The 23,468-nt window shown below is 36.8% G+C and overlaps 1 protein-coding gene across 2 annotated transcripts in view; it reads left to right on the top strand.

The window, feature by feature from the left end:
- Positions 1-23,468, top strand: part of LOC148944371 (putative inositol monophosphatase 3) — a 173,619-nt gene that overhangs the window by 125,699 nt on the left and 24,452 nt on the right. For both annotated transcript variants that reach the window (XM_089100217.1, XM_089100216.1), the window contains one exon: positions 7,893-8,004. In XM_089100217.1, coding sequence (XP_088956343.1) covers positions 7,893-8,004 — 112 coding nt within the window. The remainder of the gene's footprint in view (positions 1-7,892; positions 8,005-23,468) is intronic.

Here is a 23,468-nt window from a genome sequence, read left to right on the forward strand (position 1 = left end):
CAGAACTCTCAACTACGTTGAACAAAATGCTTATCTCTATACTTTGGTTGAATGTGTTTGGGGAACTGGTGGGCGTGAGAGGGGGGTCAATTACTCTCCACTCACTTTCGACTATTAAGAAGGGCAATTTCAATTTCCAATCAAATGAGCCCCTTTTGAAGTTACTACAACAACTTTCTGTATAAACTTTATATGCCCCCAGGGCATAACTTACAATCCTTGCACTGAGGGCTCTGATGGGGTTATCATCCTAAAAAATCTAATTTCCAGAACTTTCGACTACGTTGAACAAAATGAATATCTCAAAATTTTGATTGTATGTGTTTGGGGAAATGATGGATGTGAGAGGGTGGATATTTGCCCTTCAATCACTTTCGACTATTAAAAGGGCACTAGCCATTTCATTTCCAATTGAATGTGCCATTTTTGAAGTTTCTACAACATCGCTTTCTATAAAAACCTTATATGCCCCCAGGGCATAACTTACGACTCGTCCCCTGAGGACTGTGGGGGTGGAGGGGTTTTCATCCTTAAAGACCTAATTTCCAAAACTTTCAACGACGTTGAATAAAACGGCTATCTAAAAATTTTGATTGGACGTTTTTGGGGAAAAAGTGGGCGTGAGAGGGGGGTTAATGCCCTCAAATCACTTTTGAGACTATTAAAAAGGGCACTAGCCCTTTGAATTTCCAATCGAGTGAGCTCTTTTTTAAGTTTCTACGACAAAGACTTCAATAAAACTTATGTACCCCCAGGGCATAACTACCCTTCCCCTGAAGACTGTGGGGGGATTGTTCTAATCAAAGGTATAATTTCCTGAACTTTAAACTGCGTGGAACAAAATGGCTATCTCAAAATATTGATTCGATGTTTTTGGGGAAATGGCGCTCGTGGAAGGGGTGTTAGTTGCCTTCCAATCACTTTCGAATATTAAAAAGGGCACTAGCCATTTCAATTTCCAATCGAATAAGCCCTTTTTGAAGTTTCTGTGACAACTCATTCTATAAAAACCTTATATGCCCCAAGGGCATAACTTACAACCCTTGCCCCGAGGGCTGTGGGGGGGGGGGGGGGTCTCATCCTAAAAGACCTAATTTCCTGAACTTTCAACTACGTTGAACAAAATGGCTACCTTAAAATTATGAGTTGATATGTTTGAGGAAAAGGAGGGCGTGAGAGGGGGGTTAGTTGCCCTCCACTCACTTTTGACTATTAAAAAGGGCACTAGCATTTTGAATTTCCAATCGAATGAGCCTTTTTTGAAGTTTCTACGACAACACTTTCTATAAAAACCTGATATGCCCCCAGAGCATAACTTACAACCCTTGCCTTGAGGGCTGTGGGGGAGTGTCCTCCTCAAAAATATAATTTCTATTTGGAAATCAACTACGCTGAACAATATGTCTATCTAAAAATGTTGATTAGATATGTTTGGGGAAAAGGTTGGCGTGAGAGGGGGTTCGTTGACCTCAAATGACTTTCGACTATTAAAAAGGGCACTATATCTTTCATTTCCAATCGAATGAGCCCTTTTTTAAGTTTTTACGACGAAGATTTCAACAAAAACTTATATGCCCCCAGGGCATAACTTATCACCCTTGCCCTGAAGACTGTGGGGGGAGTTTCCTGCTCAAAGGTATAATTTCCTGAACTTTAAACTGTGTGGAACAAAAAGGCTATCTCAAAATCTTGATTGGATGAGTTTGGGGAAATGGTGGGCGTGGAAGGGATGCTAGTTGCCTTCCAATGACTTTCGGCTGTTAAAAAGGGCACTAGCTATTTCAATTTCTAATCAAATGAGCCATTTTTGAATTTCTACGACCACCCTTTCGAAAAAAAACTCACATGTCCCCAAGGCATAACTTACCCCCCTTGCCCTGAGGGTTGTGTGGGGGGGGGGTTGTCATCCTCAAAGACCAAATTTCCAGAACTTTCAACTACGTTGAACAAAATGGCTACCTTAAAATTAAGAGTTGATATGTCACTTTCAAATCACTTTCGACTATTAAAAAGGGCACTAGCATTTTGAATTTCCAATCGAATGAGCCTTTTTTGAAGTTTCTACGACAACACTTTCTATAAAAACCTTATATGCCCCCAGAGCATAACTTACAACCCTTGCCTTAGGGCTCTGGGGGAGTGTCCTCCTCAAAAATATAATTTCTATTTGGAAATCAACTACGCTGAACAATATGTCTATCTAAAAATGTTGATTAGATATGTTTGGGGAAAAGGTTGGCGTGAGAGGGGGTTCGTTGACCTCAAATGACTTTCGACTATTAAAAAGGGCACTAGATCTTTCATTTCCAATCGAATGAGCCTTTTTTCAAGTTTTTACGACGAAGATTTAAACAAAAACTTATATGCCCCCAGGGCATAACTTATAACCCTTGCCCTGAAGACTGTGGGGGGGAGTGTCCTGCTCAAAGATATAATTTCCTGAACTTTAAACTGTGTGGAACAAAAAGGCTATCTCAAAATTTTGATTGGATGAATTTGGGGAAATGGTGGGCCTGGAAGGGATTTTAGTAGCCTTCCAATCACTTTCGACTATTAAAAAAGGCACTAGCTATTTCAATTTCCAATCGAATGAGCCCTTTTGGAAGTTTCTACGACAACGCGTTCTATAAAAACCTTATATGCCCCCAGGGCATAACTTACAACCCTAGCCCTGAGGGCTGTGGGGGGTTGTCATCCTCAAAGACCTAATTTCAAGAAATTTCTACTACGTTGAACAAAATTGCTATCTTAAAATGTTGATTGGATGTGTTTGGGGAAACGGTGGGCATGAGAAGGGGGTTAGCTGCGATCCAATCACTTTCGACTATTAAAAAGGGCACTGGACCTTTAAATTTCCATTCAAATGAACCCTTATTGAAGTTTCTATGAAAACACTTTCTATAAAAAAAAAACATTATATACCCCAAGGGCATAACTTACAACCCTTGCCCTGAGGGCTGTGAGGGAGTGTCCTCCTCAAAAACATAATTTCTATCTGGAAATAATAATAATAATAATTTATTTTTGACCCACTAACAATTATAAAAAAGTGGAGTAACAAAAGAAAATAAAAAGTAAAGACATACAAAAACAAAACACATGCAAAATAATATCAATATAAAAAATACAAATCAAAACAATCGCACAAGAGGATAAAAAGGACCCAACCGCTTGCAGGCCTCATCTTTTAACTTGGAGTCAAACTTGTTATATGACGTCAATATATCAGTTGCATTAAACATTCGAATAATCTTACGGTTTCTATACCAACGAGGCAAATACAAAAGATATTTACAATAACGGAAATACAAAACTCTAATATCCTGCATATCATTATTTTTAAAAAATGGGCGCAAACCTGATAGAAAAAGAATGGAATGGTCACAATACGTAGAATAGAGTTTAGCCAATGCCTTACGAGAATGTCGGTCACGATTTGGAACAATTTTAGCATAACCTGCTTTAAGCTTATTCTTAATATCTGCAAGTGCACTAGCACGGATAGCTGAAATAGAAGAGCAGATACTAATCCCGATCCAACGCAACGCAGGAGCCAGCTTAACTGAAAAAGAACTACAACTCAAATTACTACTTGGGTTTTTAGCATTGAAAACTAAATATTCACATTTTTCAGCATTTAGCATGAGGCGAATTTTTTCCAAAAGCTTAGAAACGAACTGGGTAGACTTAGCTAGGGTGAATTTTGAACGGCTAATAAGTAATAAATCATCTGCATAAGCAATATAAGATAAATTAGTGAGACCCGTAAAACACGATGGAAAAATACGAGAAAGCACAGGGTATAAACAAGCATTAAAAAGGTATTGTGACAGAACCCCTCCCAGCCAAAGTACAGACCCAATATGAATATTAACAAAAAAGATTTCTACTGATCGAAATCGAACATATGAATTTGCATACCAAAAACGAAGGACACACTTATAAGATGAGTTCACTCCAAGCTGGGTACGAGAATACCATAGTTGGCTGTGACAAACCGAATCAAAAGCTTTTGAAATATCTAACGCACATAAATGAACTTCAGATCCGTCTTTTTGTGCTTGAATTAAAAAAGAAGTAAGAATTCGATGCGCATGTTGGCATCCAATATTTGGTTTAAACCCAAATTGATTGGACACATAATCAACATTTGGAAGAATTTCAGGAAGCAGGACATATTCAAAAACTTTGTTCAGCGAACAAGCTACCGTAATAGGTCTATATGATGCGCAATTAGTCGGATCTTTCCCACGTTTAAGAATCGAAGTGACACTCCCGCACAAAAAAGAATCGGGGACCAAAGACGTACATAGACAAATTTGAAATAATAACTGCAAATGATAAATCAATTCTTTAGAATCAATATGAAGGTGAAAAACACTAATACAATCAATATCACATGATTTAGATTTTAAATTCTTAACACAACTAATCACACGGTCAGCAGAAACGGGAGGTACATGGCCTTGGTAAATTGTCGCAGGTAATACATAAGAACAGAGGTTAACAAATTGAGAGTAAACCGCATAATTCATAACATTAAAAATCTTATTATAATGATTAATCCAAGAGGCATTAGGGATCCGATCGGCATTAGGAGGTGAATCAAATTTCGCAACATTAATCACTTGTTTCAACTGGCTAGAGGTCTTCGGAAATTCTACACCATTGTACCTTACTTTACGAAGATAAAGTTTAAAGTCCAACTTCGTTTTCTGTTTAATGTTAAAAAGGTGACCCCTTAAAAGGCGGCTGCACGCTACCCAAATTCTAAGCCACAATTTTGCACTATTTTTCACAATTTTTAAATCAGGGTCAGATTTCAATATTGAGCCTCTAGTCTTAAGCTTAAAACGACAAAGTGGGACAACCACTTCTTCGGCTTTTTTCAGGCAGGAAACAATCTGGCTGTAATGTATATTCAGCTGAACTCGAGCTTGTGGGGATATAACACTGGTACAGAGTAAATTAAATGGAACTTTAATTGTAGACAGAAGAAGAGCAAGGGTAGATAGATATAGAGCCCATTCCGCTTTATTCCAGTCTCTTTTGGTTATCCACTTTTTGTAATTAGTACATAAGTTCTGTTCAGCCCGAGTCGTATTGATGGTGACAGTGGCTGAAAGGGGCAGATGGTCATAATCACGTTCATCCTGGTCAATGTGAATATCACTAATAGAAACACCAGAAGAAACAACACATTGATCAATATCAGACAATGAACCGCTATTATGTATGTATGAATGGGATGCATCTTTATCCAAAACCCGATAGCCATTAGGTAGCGAATCCAAAAATAAATCAGTTCGTGTTGAGGTAGAGTTTATATCACAGTTCATATCACCTACAAGGATCCAATCCAATCCATTACTCTCAACACTAATAAGAAGGGTCTTTAGCGATGCACATGCTTCAGTATACTTTGTTAGAGAGGAAAATGATCTTTGGTCACAAGGGAGGTATAGATTAATAAGAACTAGGTGAGCAAGACAGATTGCAATGAAATAATCACATTCACGATAACACACAGGGGATATCGGGAGTAGTTTATGTTTTAATAGGCAGGCCAGCCCGCCTGAAGGTCTCCCAGAAGTTTTTCGGGCACTTCTAGCGAAAACCAAGCGTTCTTTACTCCTGCGAAGGGAGTTGAAACTCACCAAAGGCAAAACATGTTCATGTAGAAACAAAATGTCGAAATTAGATAATTTCTGGTTCAAAGAATCATCCTTATCCTTCGTTCCGTTAATGTTGAATGAGCATACAGAAAATTCGATTTTAATAGTCATTTCCTTAGATGACTAGAACGTTTAGCTACAGCATTACGAAGGATTCGGCATTTTAGAGAAAATGAAACATGATTGCCATGGCAATTAGCAAATTTAGGGGTAGCCTGGCACGGGGACTTGCGCGACGATTCATGCTCTTCTGCACAGCGGGAGCAACGTTTAGGGTTATTACAAGACGACTTCAGATGATTAGGCGATTGGCAATTATAGCAGCACCTTGGTGGACGCTGGAACTCATGAACACGGAAAATCTCATAACCAACTTTCACGCCAAGCTTCAGTGCATTAGCTAGAGCAATTGCATTTTCAAAAAACACTTTAGCAGCGAAAGAATTGCTAATTCGTTTTGCTTCCTTAATAGTGCTACAGCCAATTAGCATGCTCATGTCAAAGGCATTTGATAGGCCTTTCACAATACCTATATATTTTGTTTCATTTACTTTGACGTCACAGTTGCCCATAATAGAGGGAACAGAATCACAAAAGCCCTTAGCAGCAGTCTGATCAATCCGCACCACCAATTTATCGCCGGAGGGCTTTATGCTATGAATACATTCATGACCAGGTATAAGGTCAATCACTTCACGGGGTTTTGGAGGATTATTAAGGTGAGATGGAACTTTTGAAATGACAATAATGGCCTGATTATCAGCGATTGGCTGGGGCCTGGGGTCAATAAGAGGAGGGAAATTTAGATTATAAGACACAATTTTCTCACGGATGTGCTTGAGTTCGGAGTCAATGTTTAGAAGCCTTGATGCGATGCTTGAATATGCAACGGCTGGAATGACAGGAACCTCGGTAGGCAAAATAATCACGTAAGTAGGCAAAATAAAATCATCAGACTCGCATTTCTGAAAGGTCTCAATTATATCCTTTATGTGACGGTAATTAGCTAGATCACCTTGCCGTCGAGGTACAAGTTCGCCCACGAACACTCGAGACCATAGGTCAGTTTTAGCTATCATAATAGACTTTTCATCAAAAAAGTCACCCGCATGTTTGGCAATAATTTCATTATCCACTCCTTCATGAAAATTCGACAGCACAAAGTTTAGCAGCGCAGAATGTACAAGCTCCATCATAATCATGAATATATTCAATTTATATCAATGGGAATAATATAAATAATAGAAGGGGTGGGCGTGGAAGGGGTGTTAGTTGCCTTCCAATCACTTTCAACTATTAAAAAGGGTACAAGCCACTCCGATTTCTAATCGATACGAAGTGCCCTGGTCTAAAGAAAAAAAAAATAACAAAAATACATTGTGCCAACATCGTTCTTATACGCCCCCAGGGCATAATTTAAAACCCATGCCCCGAGGGTTTTGGGGGAGTGACCTCCTCAAAAACATACATTCTATCTGGAAATCAACTACGCTGAACAAAATGGGTATCTCAAGATTTTGATTGGATGTGCTTGGGGGAATGATAGACGTGGGGGGGGGCGAGTTGCTCTCCAATCACTTTCAACAATTAAAAAGCATACTAGGCACTCCAATTTCCAATCGAATGAGCCCTTTTCGAAGTTTCTACGACAATTCCTTCGATACGAAGTGCCCTGGTATAAAGAAAAAAATAATAATACATTTTGCCAACATCGTTCTTTACTTAGGCAGCGCTTTTGCGCTGCCTATGATAGGAGAATGCCTCAATTACTGATAAAAAAAAATTGAAAAGAGATGGGGAGAACATCTTACAATAGGTCAAAACGTGAGGAAGTGGTAAGAAATGAGATTTAAAGGAATGAAGATTTTTCGACAATTTAGAAGTGAAGGAAATTTTTTCTTTTTTTGTGAGGAGTAGTTAGAGACAGTACTAAAGATATTGAAGAATCATAAGGACTTTGAGTATGTTCTGTGCGGTAAATGAGTCTTGGAAAAATTGTGGCTATGAAGTTGTAAGCTACTGAAGACCCTGCATATAGCTTTTGAAAAAGAGGAATTACCGTGTCATTTTAAAAAATTTAAACTAAAACCCAATATAAAACTGGTGTACTAGATAATAACAGGCACCAAATTGAATAACGCTATGTACAAGGATAATTTTGATGTGGTTAAGGTACGAAGTGAGGTTTCATGAATAATTTTTTTTTTTTTTTTATAGGAAATCCCTTCGAAAATGACTGTTATTGTTAGTATATCTCACGCTGGGAACGTTTCGAAGATTATTCAGAAGGCTTTTGGGGATTCGGAAATTGTCAAGGCTGCTGGTGCAGGTATAACACCTTCCTTCTTTGTCAATTGTTTATGTTGCCCAATGATGTCCCAACTTTAGTTTAAAGTCTTGCAGAAATCGATTGCTCTAAGAAATTAATGAGCAAAGGAGAAAATAATGTTCCTATGTTCCTCTTTGGCTTGGAGGTGGTCGAAAATGATTACGTATTTTTTGTAGATGATATGTAATTTTATTTTTTAAATTCACAGAAAAATTTTTTACGTAAATATTTTCATATTTTTTATAGAAAGAGCCTTAGGCAAGGCCATTTTCTTAAAACTGCATGAATCGTGTGGGGAAAGTGGTAAACTTTCCTTCCAACTATTGTTGCATCTGGTTTAATTTAAAGTCCCCCTAAATTATAAAAGCGAGCATAAATGAAATTTTCGGTTTTCTTGTTTCTTTTCCAGAAACAATTTTTATTCAATATTTTGTTATTCAGTCACATCGCTAAATATTTATAAATGTAATGCTAAAATTTTTGGATTTTAAGCGTTAAATTCTAATAAAAAATTTAAAGGTAAAAATCGAAAACGAATATATATCTCGAGATTAAATTCAGAAAAAATTACTATAAATAAAAACTAGATATAAAACCAACATAATTCGCAACCCACGTTAAAGCCAAACTGGAGAAGAATCTAAAGAAACATAAATTACGAACTTCCTGATGTGTCGAGAAGAGTGGTTTTCAAAAAAAATTCTAAACACCTACAGTTTAGAAAAGTGTGCTCCCGTTTGGTCTCGGGTCTCCTAGCTGATGGCCTCAAAAACCAAGGATTTGAGTGTGCCACGAAGTTCTTAGCTCGTAATAACGAAGAAGGTGACGGCCTCTTGAGTCAGGTCGTAACCTGGGCGAAACATAGGTTTCGCATGCCACGCCCGAATCGAAGCAACAGAGCATGGAATGAAGACACACACTTGCCTGTAAAAGTGAAGGCCAAACAGATTCTGTCTCAGTCAAAATCGTGGCGTCAGTGTTTTGGGATGAGGAACCAGTATCAATGCAGAAGCATACTATCGAACCCTGAGATTTCCAAACCCTGTTAAATCACCACGATTGCTCGTACCAGATCTAGCACTACTGTCCATATTAAGACCACTTCTTCCCTCGCTACTCCCAAGGTAATTTCTCCCAACACAACTGTTCCGATCAGGACTTCTGCTACCCCTACCGCTACAAAGGGCACTTCTGTCAAAACTCTTGCTAGTACCTCGTTTTTGGTGTTACTTTGCGTTAACCACTAACATTAATAAAACGTCCTAACCAAATACCACTATTATAATATACTCTTAAATTAAGCTTTATTTCTGATACTATAACTATTTTAATTAGAAAACGAAAAGAAATTGATTTTTTTTAAGAAAAGATTTCCCGTGAAAAACAAAAGGCAAATTTAAAATTTGAAACGAGCAGGAACTATTTTGTGTAAGATCTCACGTTTGAGCGAGCAGATATTAAACAATACAAATTACCTAAGAAATGATAACTGAAACTAATGTATGTTACAGTGAACAATAGAACCAAACAGAAATTTCCTAAATTAGATACAGTGTTATTGATCCCTAAACCCCCTACCCCTCCCCCACCGAAAAAAATCACTATAGTATAATTTCTAGTGTTCGGCGATATTCGATACGATACGATATTTATCGATATATCGACCGAAATATCGTTATCGAATATCGGAAACCAAATATCGATATTTCGATATTTTACTTTTCGCGGCACTGAAAGACAAGCGTCAAATCAAAAGCAATGTGCCAAAAGGAAGTTGGTGAGTTACACCATTCCCATTTGCAATTTCATTCATTCAGTTGGTCAGTTGGTTGCGAGGAGCAAAGATCAGTAGGTTTTGTTACGAATTTGATTGCCGAGATAGTGTTACGAAAGTACATAGGTAAGCTGTATGTTTTTGGAGTGACACCTTTGTGCTTATCCTTCTCTTAAGTCTCCTCTAATTGTGTTTCCTTGTAATACTGACTATTACTGCATCACATTTAGCCTAGAGCTTGCACCTATGAATTTTTGTCACTGCTAACACTGATGGGTGTAGCTGCAGGCTAGTTACCCTTGATAAAAATTGTATATTTGAAATGTAGGACCATAATGAGATAGCTAGGAAAAGAACATACCATTCAATTTAGAATTCAATCCTCTATCCAAATATAACAATCATTTATGGTGGAAATTAATTCCAGAAATCGAAAAAAGTCTGGAATTTCCAGATTCTCGGCTAGGAAAACCCTATTTTCAGGTTTTTTTTGGCTTACTTGGAGTTCAGGGTCAAGGCCACCTCACCTACAAGCCTGCAGCCCACCCTTGAATCCCTTTTTATCCCCAAAAAGCTTGATTTATAGAATCTAGAGGATGAGTTTCCACTGGAAATGATTGCTACATTTCAATACAGCATTATGGTAAACTCTGAGTCAAATGGTATGTTTATTTCCTAAATATCTCATATATATATCTATAAATATCTAGATCGCAGATCTAGAAAATGTGCAGTCCTCTGTGGAAGTACTTCCGGAAAGTAGACGCCAAGTCTGTTGTCTGCCTAGTCTGCAAATTAAGCGTCATGACAGCCGGTAACACCAAAAATCTCCGATCCCATCTAGAAAACAATCACAAGAAGGAGTTCAACGATATGGAGAAGCAGCCGGACCTTGGAATAAAAAGACCTGCTAACAGTACTAAAGAGGAGCCAAACTCGAATACAGACTCAGAAATGGAGAACAAAACTTAAGTGAACATAAGTTCCAGTGAACAAAAACAAGTCAAGGTTTCAGAGTCTGCTCAGCCCTTGCATAATAAGTCTCATCCGTGGAAAAAACAATGTGATCGTCTGCTGGTCAACATGATCGCAAATGACATGCAGCCTCTTTCATTGGTCAAGAATACTGGCTTTCAGCAGTTCTGTAGAGCTCTAAATCCCAGCTACACATTACCGAGCGTTGAATCTATAACGAGAGACTTGTTCCCAACTTACTATCAGCAAGAAAAAGACAAATTATCCATCCTGCTTGGAAAAGCACACTATGTTGCTCTTACTACTGATGCATGGACATCACGGTCTACAGAAGGTTATATGACCATTACACTCCATTTTATTCATAAATTAAAGATGCACAGCAGGGGGATCAGTACAAAGAAAATCGAAGAGCGTCACACAGCAGAAACTCTCAAGAGACTTTTGCTGGAAGTAGCAGAAGAATGGAAAATAAAAGAAAAAGTTGTCCGCTACTCCGCTACGTGCTTCATTCCGCTACTTTCGAAATGCCGAAATGTCGTTAACTACTTTCATTGAAGTGTCATAGCAGCGGACAAACTCAGAAGCAACCAGTTGCGTAATGGAAAAGTCGTCTCAAAGAAACTCAAAGCTGATGTTGCCACTAGTTGGAACTCACTTCTTCTGAAGGTCAAAAGCTTCCTTGATGTTAAGGATGCAGTTTCTAGTTCGCTTGCCATGCTTGGAAAGCTTGAGCTTCTTTTTACGGAAGACGAATGGGAAAGTCTCAGGATTATCATAGTCTTGCTTCGCCCTTTCGATGAAGTCACAGTTGAAGTCTCGGCGGAAAAGTACCCATCGATTTCGAAGGTCCTGCCGCTGACGAAGATCTTGATTCGCCATCTAAACTCCATTTCGAGTGAAACTTGCGATACTCCCGCAGCCGATCAGCTACGTTTACGTTTCATCTGCCACATGAAAGATCGGTTTCAGGGACTTGAGCAAGTGACGCCTATAGCAGTGGCTACGTATCTCGACCCACGGTTCTGGAAAGCATACAGATATATATCTCAGGATGCCGTTTCTTCTATAGAAGCAAGGATTGCAAGAGAGCTTGATTTCCTACTACTTCAGTGGACGCAGCCGAAATAACTGAAGCAATGGCTTCATCCAACAACTTAGGCAGCCTATGGGAAGCCCATGATGAGCTCGTCGGTGCTACAGAAGGGAACAGTTCAACGACAGCTGCTGCAGAGGGCATCCTCAATCTAACAAGCTACAATCGTGAGAAGCCCGTGGCTCGTTTTACTGACCCCTTAGTGTGGTGAAAGACGCACTACCAGTCTAGGAAGAACCTCGCAGAAGTTGCCCTGAAGTTCCTTTGTGTTCCAGCAACTAGTGTCCCTTCAGAGAGGGTGTTCTCCAAAGCTGGTCAGCTTATTAGCGAGAGGCGAAACCGCCTAAAGGGAGATAATATAGACCTATTTTTATTCCTTGGACAATAATGTGTCCCCCCCCCCCCCCTTCACGGCTTTTTGGAAGCAATCATGGCATTCAATCACATACGATTGTAGTTTTGTTTGTTTTTTCTCCAAACTGAAGTAAAAATTTGTACAAATAAAAATTTTTATGTCGGCTAGTTATTTCCTACTTGGGCCTTGTCAATATCGTTATCGAAATATCGATATATCGAAATTCAAATACCGATATTTCAATATTCCGATATTTGCTAATATCGCCGAACACTAATAATTTCCTTCTCATTGGAAAACATTTTGTTTGAGCAGTTCTTTCTTTCTTTTTTAATTTATACCCTAAACCAAAAAACTAAAAAACTAAACCAAAAAACCCTAAACCAAAAAACTCAAACTAAAATAATGTTTTCTTCCTTTTGAAATTATACAAAACTTATTTATTAAGCAAAATTATTAACTCCAGATATCTATTAAGTTTTGGGTTAAGCACATACGACATTCTGTTCTTTTGTTAAGTTTGAAGGTGTGACAAATGATAAGAAGTGTGTTTTTAAGTAAGATCTGTTTGAACATAAGTACACAACGAAAGGTTATTTCAAAAAAGTAAATATATTTTCATAAAGTACATACTTTACTCTATTGTTACTCTATTTTCAACATACTTGTCAAGTTTTTTCAAATACTTATCATACCTCTCAACTAATTTAAAGATACTCTCTTCATAAAGACTCGCCGCCTGCCCCGGAAACCAAGCGTTCACTGCCGTTTTCACGTCGTCATCGTCATTGTAACGGTTGCCAATAAGGTCTTGTTTGAGGTGGAAGAACAGATGGTAATTGCTGGGCGCAAGATCAGGACTGTAGGATGGGTGGTCTAAAACTTTCCAGGCAAAACTGATGAATTGCCGGTCTGACGTGCTGTGTGAGGCCTTGCATTGTCATGGAGAAGGACAATTCCTTCTGTCAACATGCCGCGTCTCTTGTTTTGAATCGCTCTAAAAAGATTATTTCAACGATCCTTATTTCAAGCTGAATGTTCCTATTTCTCATGATATCGAAAACAAAACAAACAAAAAACATCGTAACAACGATTACTGAAAAAAACAACAAAGGAATGTATATTGACAGTTTAATATGCAAATAATGATATTTATTTCTTAAAGTCTTAATCGTTTTGGATTTATTGAACTTGAAAAAGTGGAAACATTTAAAATGTATTTTGTTTTCAGTAAAGTACAAATTATGTTCTGGTCCTCAGAAGACATTGGGGGTGTCATCCCCAATCAAATTAGTTTTTGCTCGTTTTGAATTTGTCTCGTGTTATTTATTGTAATTTCTGTTCGTTCTGGGTTTAATTTATTTATTGATGGTATCTTTTTGGTAGTTTTACGCTTGGAAAATTATTTGACTTTATTTATGCTCATTTTTAGTTTAATGTGGCTCTTTATTTTTCTTTGAAAAACTTATTTAGTAGAAACAGTTGATTTAATTAATTCATGTTAGTTTTTTTATTCACAGTCTTTTTCATTGGCAAAAAAAAATATTTTAATTTTTTTTTTTTTTATAAGAATCTATAGTTTGGTTTACTATTTATATATTGGAGGAAATTTTTCCACAATTTTTAATAACATATGATCTTTTGAAAATCTGGACACACATAGTATTGTTTAATTTAGTTTTACACATCCTCAAGTTTTGTTGGAAAATTAAACCTGTACTATTCGTAGAAAATCGTATCTATGCCATTTTGACAATATGGATGCACTTATAGTATGTTTTGATTTAGCCCATCATACCTGACTCAAGAGTCCGCGAAAATTTCACATTAGTACCATAAGCCTTAGTAATATTAATACTAATAGTAGTAGTAGTAGTACTAGTAGTATTAGTAGTATGCACATAGTGTTTTTTATTAGTTCAACATACCCATCAGTATGCTCTGAAAGTTTCAACCTAATGCTCTAAGCTATTCCTGATATACGGCTGATGCGGTCATTTTACACCCTGTATATATACAGTCTGTTTCAATTGGGTTTAATATACCGTCCAATATTATCTGAAAATGTATCCTTAGTTACCTTTACCCTTAACGGTTGTATTAGTAGTAGTAGTAGTAGAAGTAGTAGGGGTAGCATGCATATAGTACCTTTTGGCTGGCTCAACATCCCCCTTAACATGCGCTGGAAGTTTCAACTTAACACTCTAAGCTGTTCCTTAGATATAGCTGTTACGGCCTTTTAATAACCTGCATCCCCATCGTATTTTTGAATTTAGCACACTATCCTCTTCAACACTCCCTGAAAGTTTCACTGTAATACCCTTAGCTTCGGTAGTACTAGTAGTAGTCGTCGTAGTAATAGCTGTAGCAGTCGTAGTAGCAGTTTTAGTAGTATTTGTTCTAGCAGTAGTAGTAGTAGTGTTACTAGTTGTAGTAGTATGCACATTTTGTATTTTGCCTAGTTCAACATCCCTCTTAACATGTCCTGAAAGTTTCAACTTACTACTCTAGACCATTCCTGGGATACTGCTGATGCACCCTTTTCATAACTTGCTTATACAGAATGTGTGTTTATTTAGTTCAGCATCCCCCTAAACCTTTTCTGAAAGTTTCAACTCCCTACTCTTAGCCTTATTAGCAGTAGCCTTAGCAATAACAGTAATGGTAGCAGAAGTAGCAATAGTAGTATTTGTAATTTGCAAAGAATGCTCCTTCATATTTCACCTTAATATCCTTAAGCTCAGTAGAAGAAGTAGGGGTAATATCCCCCAATCATTCCCATAAAGTTCCAACTTAATACCCTCAGTCACTCTTGAGTTTCTCCCTTTTGACAACCTATGTGCCCATAGCCTGTTTTGATTGAATTCAACACTCCTCTCAACCTTCTCTGAAAGCTTCACTTTAATGCACGTGGTCTTTTTGAACACCCAAGGTCAAACATGCCCTCTTTCCCAAGAATAAATGCTATATATATATATATATATATAAACAATGGGCAAAGTGCATAAATTGCAGCCATTGCTCTGAGGGCTATTGGGGGTTGACATCCCCAACACCCCCAGAGACTGGACCTTTAGTTACTGGACCTTTCAACTATGTCAAACATAGTGGCTATCTCAAAGTTTTGACTAGATGTGCTTGGGGACATAATAGACTTGGGAGGGGGGCTGCTTGCCCTCCAATTTCTTTTATTTTTGAAAAGGACACTAGAACATCTCATTTCCAATCGAATGAACCCCTTTAAAAGTTGCATTGATAGTGCTGCGCCACCTATGATATTGCTTATATGCCCTTTTTGAAAACCTACATGCATATAGTTTTTTTCGTTTAATTGAGACTCCTTCCCCCTAAGTGTTCCCTATGAATCACCTTAATAACCTTAGCCTCATTGCTTACAGCAATCATAGTAGTATTAGAATTTTACACATAATGGCTTTTGGTTAGTTCAAAATCTGCCACAACATAGCCTGAAAGTTCCAATTTAATAATGTAAGCCATTTCTGGGATTTTGCGGTTTCACGCTTTTGATAGTCTATAATCTATATGCTCATAGTTCGTTAACCCTTGTTGAAAGCTTTACCTTAATACCCTTAGCTGCAGCAGTAGCTATAGTTGTAGTATCAGTAGCATTAGCAGCAGTACAGACATAGCACCTTTGATTTTTTCAATATGCCCCTCAACACAGACTACAAGTTTCAACTTAATACCATAAACCGTTCCTGAGGCATTGCTTATGCGTCCTCTTGATAACTTTTCATGCGCATGGTATGTTTTGATTTATTTCATTTATTGTTTCAGCATTCCCCAACGTTTTGGCCTTAATATCATTAGCTTTAGTAGCAGTAGTACCATCAGTAATAATGGTAGAATTAGAATCAGTAGTAGGCCTAGCTTTAGTAGCAGTAGTAACAGCAGTAGTAAAAGTAGTAGTAGTAGGATGTAAATATTGCTTCTTGGTTAGTTCAACATCCCCTACAACAAGCCTTGTAAGTTTCAGCTTCACACACCTGGTTGTCCCTAAGATATTGCTGGTACGCCCTTTTGACAACCTGCATGCAGACTGTGTGTTGTGATTCTGTTCAAGTTCCACCTCAAAATTTCCTGAAAATTTCATCTTCATACACTTAGCCATAATTGTAATAGCAGTCACTGTAGTAGTAGTGGAGTATTAGTAGTACTAATTGTAGAACTAATAGTGGTATTGACAGTAATAGCGCAAGCACTAGTAGCAGCGGTTGTATTAATATGTTGCCTTTTGATTAATTGAACATCCCCCTCATCAAGCCCTAGAAGTTTCAAATTAATACAATTAGCCGTTACTATGGTATTGCCGATATGCTCTTTTGATAACCTGTTTACCCATAGTGTGTTTTAATTTAGTTCAACTTCCTCCTCAACCCTTCCTGAAATTTTCGTCTTATACTCTTAGCGTTAGTAGTAGTTACAATAGAAGTAGCAGTTGTAGTAGTATTAGTAGTAGCGTGCACAAATTGCTTTTTGGTCAACTGATCTTCCTCTTTAAGCATTCCCTGAAAGTTCTTACTTAATTTCCTGATCCAATCCTGAGATACACCCTTTTTTAATATTCATGCACATAGTTTGTTTTGATTTCAATCAAATTCTCCTCTATATTCTCTCAAATTTTCACCTTCATACACTTAGTTTTAATAATACTAGTATTATAGTAGTAGTGGTTGCAGGAATAGCAGTAGTAACAATAGTAGCAGCAGTATTAATATCAGTAGTTGTATGCACATGTTGCTTTTCGGCCAGTTGAACAACCCCCCCCCCTCATGATGCCCCGAAGTTTCAGCTTAATACGATATGCCGTTCCAGAGATATTGCTGATGCGCCCTTTTGATTTTCTGTGTGCACATCCTATGTTTTAATTTGGTTCAACTTTCCCCTCAATATTTCCTCAATTTTTTACTTCAATATCCTCAGCCTTGGTAGTACTCACTACAGAAGCAGTAGTTGTAATGGTAGTAGTGGTAGTAGTAGTAGTAGTAGTTTTTTAGCAGTAGTAGTAGTAGGAGTAGTAGTGGTGTGCAAATATTTACTTTTGGTCAATTGATCTTCCCCTTTAAGCGTTCGCTGAAAGGTCTAACTTAATACCCTGCCCATTCCTGAGATACGCCCTTTTGACAATCTTCATACACATACTGTGTTTTGATATAGTTTAAATTTTCCCTCTATATTTGCTCAAATTTTTACTTTCATACCCTTTGTCTTAATATTAATAGTATCAATGTAGTAGTGGTAGTACAGTAGTAGGAGCTGTAGTAGCAGTGCAGTTTTTTATCAGAAGCAACGCTATAGCGTTGCCTATAGTAAAGACCATACGGCTCCAGTGTATTTTTTTATTTATAGTTATTATTTATTTTTTCCCAGAGGCACTTCGTATGGAAGGGGTCGTCAAATAAACTTCGGAGGGGGCTCATTCGATTGGAATTTGAGAGTTCTAGTTCCCTTTTTAAGAGTCTAAAATGATCCGAGGGAAACTAGCCCCCCCCCCCCTCTCACGCCCTTTTTCCCCAAATGCATCCGATACAAATTTTGAGACATCTATTTTGTTAAAATTAGTTCAAAAATCATGTAACAAAAACTCCGGTGTCGACACAGCCCCCCCAAAGCCTGGGGGAAGGGGTTGTAAGCTTTGCCCTGGGGGCATATATGGTTCTTATGGAAGGGATGCTCGTATAAACTTCATAGAGGACTCATTTGATTGGAAATTGAAAGTTCTAGTTCACTTTTTAAGAGTCAAAAGAGATCGGATGGCAACTAGCCCCTTCCCCCACGCTCCTTTTTCCCCAAATGCATCTGATAAAAATTTTGAGATAACCATTTTGTTAAAAATAGTTCAGAGGTCAGATAACAAAAACTCAGATGTCGACACAGCCCCCCGGGGCCCGGGGACAGGCGTAAGCTGTGCCCTGGGGACATAGATGGTTCTTATGAAAGGGATGCTCGTATAAACTTCAGAGAGAGCACATTTGATTGGACATTGAAAGTTCTAAGTTCAATTTCTAAGAGTCAAAAGAGACCCGAGGGCATCCTGCCCCCCCCCCATGTCTTTTTTTCCAAACCCCTCCGATGAAAATTTTGAGATGGCCATTTCATTAAAAATAGTTTAAAGGTCGGATAAGAAAAACTCCGGTGTCAATACAACCCCCAGGGCCCGGGGGCAGGCGTTCTAGGTTATGCCCTGAGGGCATTTATGGTTCTTATGAAACGGATGCTCGTATAAACGTCAGAGAGGGCTTATTTGATTGCAAATTGAAAGTTCTAGTTCACTTTTTAGGAGTCAAAATATATCCAAAGGCAACTATCCCCCCCCCACCCCACACACACACACACACACTTTTTTCCCAAACCCATCCAATAAAAATTTTGAGATAGCCATTTCGTTAAAAATAGTTCATAGGTCAAACAAGAAAAACTCCTGTGTTGACGCAGGCGTTTTAACTAATGCTTTGGGGGCATATATGGTTCTTATGGAAGGGATGTTCGTCTAAACTTTGAATAGGGCTCATTTGATTGCAAATTGAAAGTTCTCGTTCACTTTCTAGAGTCGAAAGAGATTGGAGGGAAACTAGCCCCCCCCCCCTCCCCGCCCGATTTTCCTCAAACTCATCAGATAAGAACTTTGAGAGAGCTATATATTTCAAAATGGTTCAAAGATCATATAGGCTAACGAAAACTCTAGGATCGACACAATCTTTAGGGCCCGGGGTACGCGTTGTAAGTTATGCCTGGGTGCATACATAGCTGTTGTGGAAGGGATGCTCGTTTAAACTTGAGAGAGGGCTTATTTGATTGGAAATTGAAAGTTCTACTTCGGTTTTTAAGAGTCAAAAGATATCAATAAAATAAAAGTTCAAAATAGGGATAAAATCCTTTTTAATAGACAATGTATAATAAATTTCACAAAAAATACCAGATATTTCGGTCACATATACAGTGACCGTCATCAGTAGTAAAACTACTGAGTTTTACTACTGATGACGGTCACTGTATATGTGACCGAAATATCTGGTATTTTTTGTGAAATTTATTATACACTGTCTATTAAAAAGGATTTTATCCCTATTCTGAACTTTAATTTTATCGTCATGGAAAGGCAGTGTGGTCTCCGAAATTATCTACGTCAAAAGAAATCAGAGGCCAGCTATCCCCCACGCCTTTTTTCCTCCAAATGTATCCGATAAAAATTTTGAGATAGCTATTTTGTTAAAAATAGTTCAAAGGTCAGATAATAAAAACTCCGGTGTCGACACAGGCCCCCAGGGCCCGGGGGCAGGCATTGCAAGTTATGCCCTGGGGCATATATGGTTCCTATGGAACGGATGCTCGTATAAACTTCAGAGAGGGATTATTTGAATGGAAATTGAAGCCTAAAGTTCAATTTTTTAGAGTCAAAAGAGATCGGAGGGCCACTAGCTCTTCCCTCTCCGCCCTTTTACCCCCAAACCCAACCGAAGCAAATTCTGAGATAACCATTTTTTTAAATAGTTCAAAGGTCAGATAACAACAACTCTGGTGTCGAAACAACCCCCAAGGCCCGGGGAGCAAGCATTGTAAGTTATGTCCTGGGGCCGTAATAGGGTTCTTATGAAAGGGATGTCCGTATAAACTTGAAAGAGGGCTTATTTGATTGGAAATTAAAAGATTTATTTAGCTTTCTCAGAGTCAAAAGAGATCGGAGGGTAACTAGCTCCTCCCCCCTCCATGCCTTATTCTTCCCCAAACCCATCCGATAAACATTTTGGTATGACGGTTTTTTTAAAAATAGTTCACAAGTCAGATATTAATACTCCGGGGATAGAGAACAGGCTTTGTAAGTTATGCCCTGGGGGCATATATGGTTCTTATAGAAGGGATGCTCGTATAAACTTAAGAGAGGGCTCATTTGATTGAAAATGGAAAGTTCTAGTTCACTTTTAAAGAGTCAAAGAAGATCGAAGGGTCATTACCCCCCCCCCCCGCCCTTTTTCCCCCAAACCCATCCGATAAAAATTTTGAGATAACCATTTTTTTTAATATTTCAAATGTTGTAAAGTACATTTATGGTATTTAAGTGGATGTAGTCATAGATGCCTTTATTTTCCCTTTATAGGGGAGATAATCTATGGCCCTTAGGTAATTAAACCTTGGTAGCGTGCCTTAGGCTATGACTGGACTAATGAGGCTTACCAGCTGGGTATGTTCTAGTGGCTAAAGGTAGATTGTATAGAGGTTGTCCATAACAAAATACTTTCATTCAGCTAACATGTAATAATACTAGATATATACTTTCTACTGGGACTGGCTGTCCCAAATAGACCACAAGTCTCGGAAAACTACAATAATATATAAGATATTTATACACTGACAATGACTCGACAATATTCCAAGATATTTCTAAATCAACGGACCAGAGGTCAGTCCGGCATAAAGTTAGTATCAGTCCATCCCTTCCGATAAAATACATCTTTTATAAATTTTTATCAACCACACTTTACGCAATCCACGTAATAGCTAGGAAGTGGTGATTTCTCAATTTCCCGTTATGCAGAAACTTGACAGGATATGTTCCTTATCTTAATAAAAAATGGTATTTCTAAACTTCGTATTTGTGTCTTAATGTAATTTTGATAGATTCCAAATTGATTAAATTGTAAGCTTTACCATGATTCTCCCCATTTCAAGAAGAATTGTCCCAATTCTCAATATTTTGCTTTTAAAACAATATAATTTTGTTTACAGCTATTATGCTGCCATCTTTGGGTCACTATTTGCATATACCCTCAATGGGTTTTCTTAGGGTCATGGTTCTGGTTCAGTATAGGCCATCTTTTTTTTTTCTTTTTTTTTTGTCGAAGGATTTCAATTTGAAGTTCATCCTTGTTTCTCTTTTTCTCTGTCTCTAGGACTGAAAAATACTCTTTTTACCCTTCTGCATATGCATCTTCTGTTTTAACTTGACCCCAAGCGGCTTAAGCATTATATTATTGGTTTTGCTTAAATTAGATTTCTAGTTATATTAGAAACGTTTATGAATTATTTGAGTTTAAATTTAATTCCCATTAATAATTTAATTTGTCTGTGTGATGTGGTTGATATACCGTTTATTTTTTGGTTTAGAAATGCCTTGGATAAATTACACATAACATTTTTGGTTTTTAAATTTTCACATATTTTTTTTCCAGCACAAAGCATTTTCACATATTTCAATAATATAAGCCATTTGGGCTGTGTAGCACATTCTTTAGGCCTAAATTAAGTTCTGATTTCATCTCACTTTCTGATAAACTTGTAGTAAAGTCTGTATTACTGGTATAGTTTCCAAAATATCAGTTGATCAAGTATAGTTTGGCTTCTGATGGTATGGGATGATAGTATCGGTACAAATTTTAAGTGGCTTTAAAATTTTTTACTTCCCAAAAATGTGTCAAAGAAGGATTGAAAAAAAATTGATCCGAAATGATGCTACGAAAAATTTTATTTCCAAAAAAAAAGCTAAGGCTGTATCTAAAATAAATATTCACATTAGTATACAAATAAAGCATAATTTGTTACTTATATATAGTAAAAAAATCATTCAAAATTTTGTATATATCACTGCATTCTTTTTTTTTAACGAAAGTTAATTACTTTTAATTACTTTCTCCTCTTTTTACTCTTAATATATAATTATTAATCACTGAACAGATTGTTTCACAATAAAACTATATTTATACGTTGACTCGATGTCAAACATTTATATATTGCATTAAATCACTAGTTAAAACTTAAAGAAAATAAACATATAGTATATATATTTATATACAAGCAATGTGTAATAACTTACACAAGTTTTCTTTTTAATTCGCAAAACTCGATAGGATATTTAACTACCGGTTAAAACTTAAAGCATTTAAAAAAAATAAAACACGGTATAGACTAGCATTGGAATTAATTCCAATTATTGTTTTGTTAATTGCTTATGAAGTATTAATCTAGAATACTTCTCGAATGATATAAAAACACAAATACTCAACATTTAATTCACTATATTTACATGGATAGTTTAGGTTATATATATATATATATATATATATATATATATATATATATATATATATATATATATATATATATATATATATATATATATATATATATATATATATATTAAACAGAAGTTATATTGATACATAACTTAATTGTTAAAAACAAATAATAATTATGTACTGTAATAATTTATTTAATCACTGCAATATTTATTATTTGTACAACTTTTAAATAAGTCCAGCAATGATTTTATATGATATGTACTAACTACCATTAAAATATTTACAAAACAAAATCAACTCCAACAAATAGATTTATGCACTATAACTGATAACTGTGCTTAGCCTCTATATAAGGGCTTGAAAATAGTTCATATAACATGACTTTTCGATTTACATTTCTATAATTTATTTATTTATTTTACGATAACAATTCCTTATTTATAAAAGTTTTCAAAATACATTCATAATTGTACATATTTCTCTAAATGCATTAGTACAAATTTATATATCTTTTCCGTATATGACTATATACATTTTCTTATCTTTGTATTACAACATTGCTTCTATTTCGAACCCACTTGTTTTATTAGATGTCATTAGCTTATTATTTTTCTGTTTGTTTATTCAGACTTTTGAGCTTTTTAATTCTTTTCGAATTTTAGGTACTTTATACAGTGTTATAATGGTTTTCTCTGTAATCTCTCTTTTTTTTCAGCCCGAATTTCCTTTTCGGTTAAGGCTTTATTTACAGATTTGATCTGATAAGTAAAAAATTTTTGCTGTTCATCTTTTACCTCTTATGCCAGTTTCAATTGACTCGTGCCTTTACTCTGAAGGTTTACTCACAAGGGCTGCTATCTGGTAGCTCCTTATAATGTTTCCAGGTCCTCTTGTCATGGGCTACAGCTAAAAGAACTATTCTGAACCTGCACACACGATAATTAATTATCTATAGTATTGCAAAACATTTTTTTTATTTGTGGCCACAGTTTCCTCTTGGGCTATTTTTTTATCAAACAAAGTGACCCTTCTGCAAAAAAAAATAAAAATATACCGTGCCTTCATGGGTCACAGTAATTTATTTTTTTGACATACAAGTGACAATGATTATTTTCCCTTTAACTTCCCAACTTTTAGTGGTTTTATCTTAGGTTTCAACTTCAACTTAAGTCCTTACGGACATTATGTGCCTTCTTTTAATTTTTCATGCCATGTTAGTCATTTTTCTGA

This window comes from Artemia sp. Qi Xiang Cuo, chromosome 14 (assembly GCF_049724085.1).
Source record: "Artemia sp. Qi Xiang Cuo chromosome 14, ASM4972408v1, whole genome shotgun sequence".
Lineage (NCBI taxonomy): Eukaryota > Metazoa > Arthropoda > Branchiopoda > Anostraca > Artemiidae > Artemia > Artemia sp. Qi Xiang Cuo.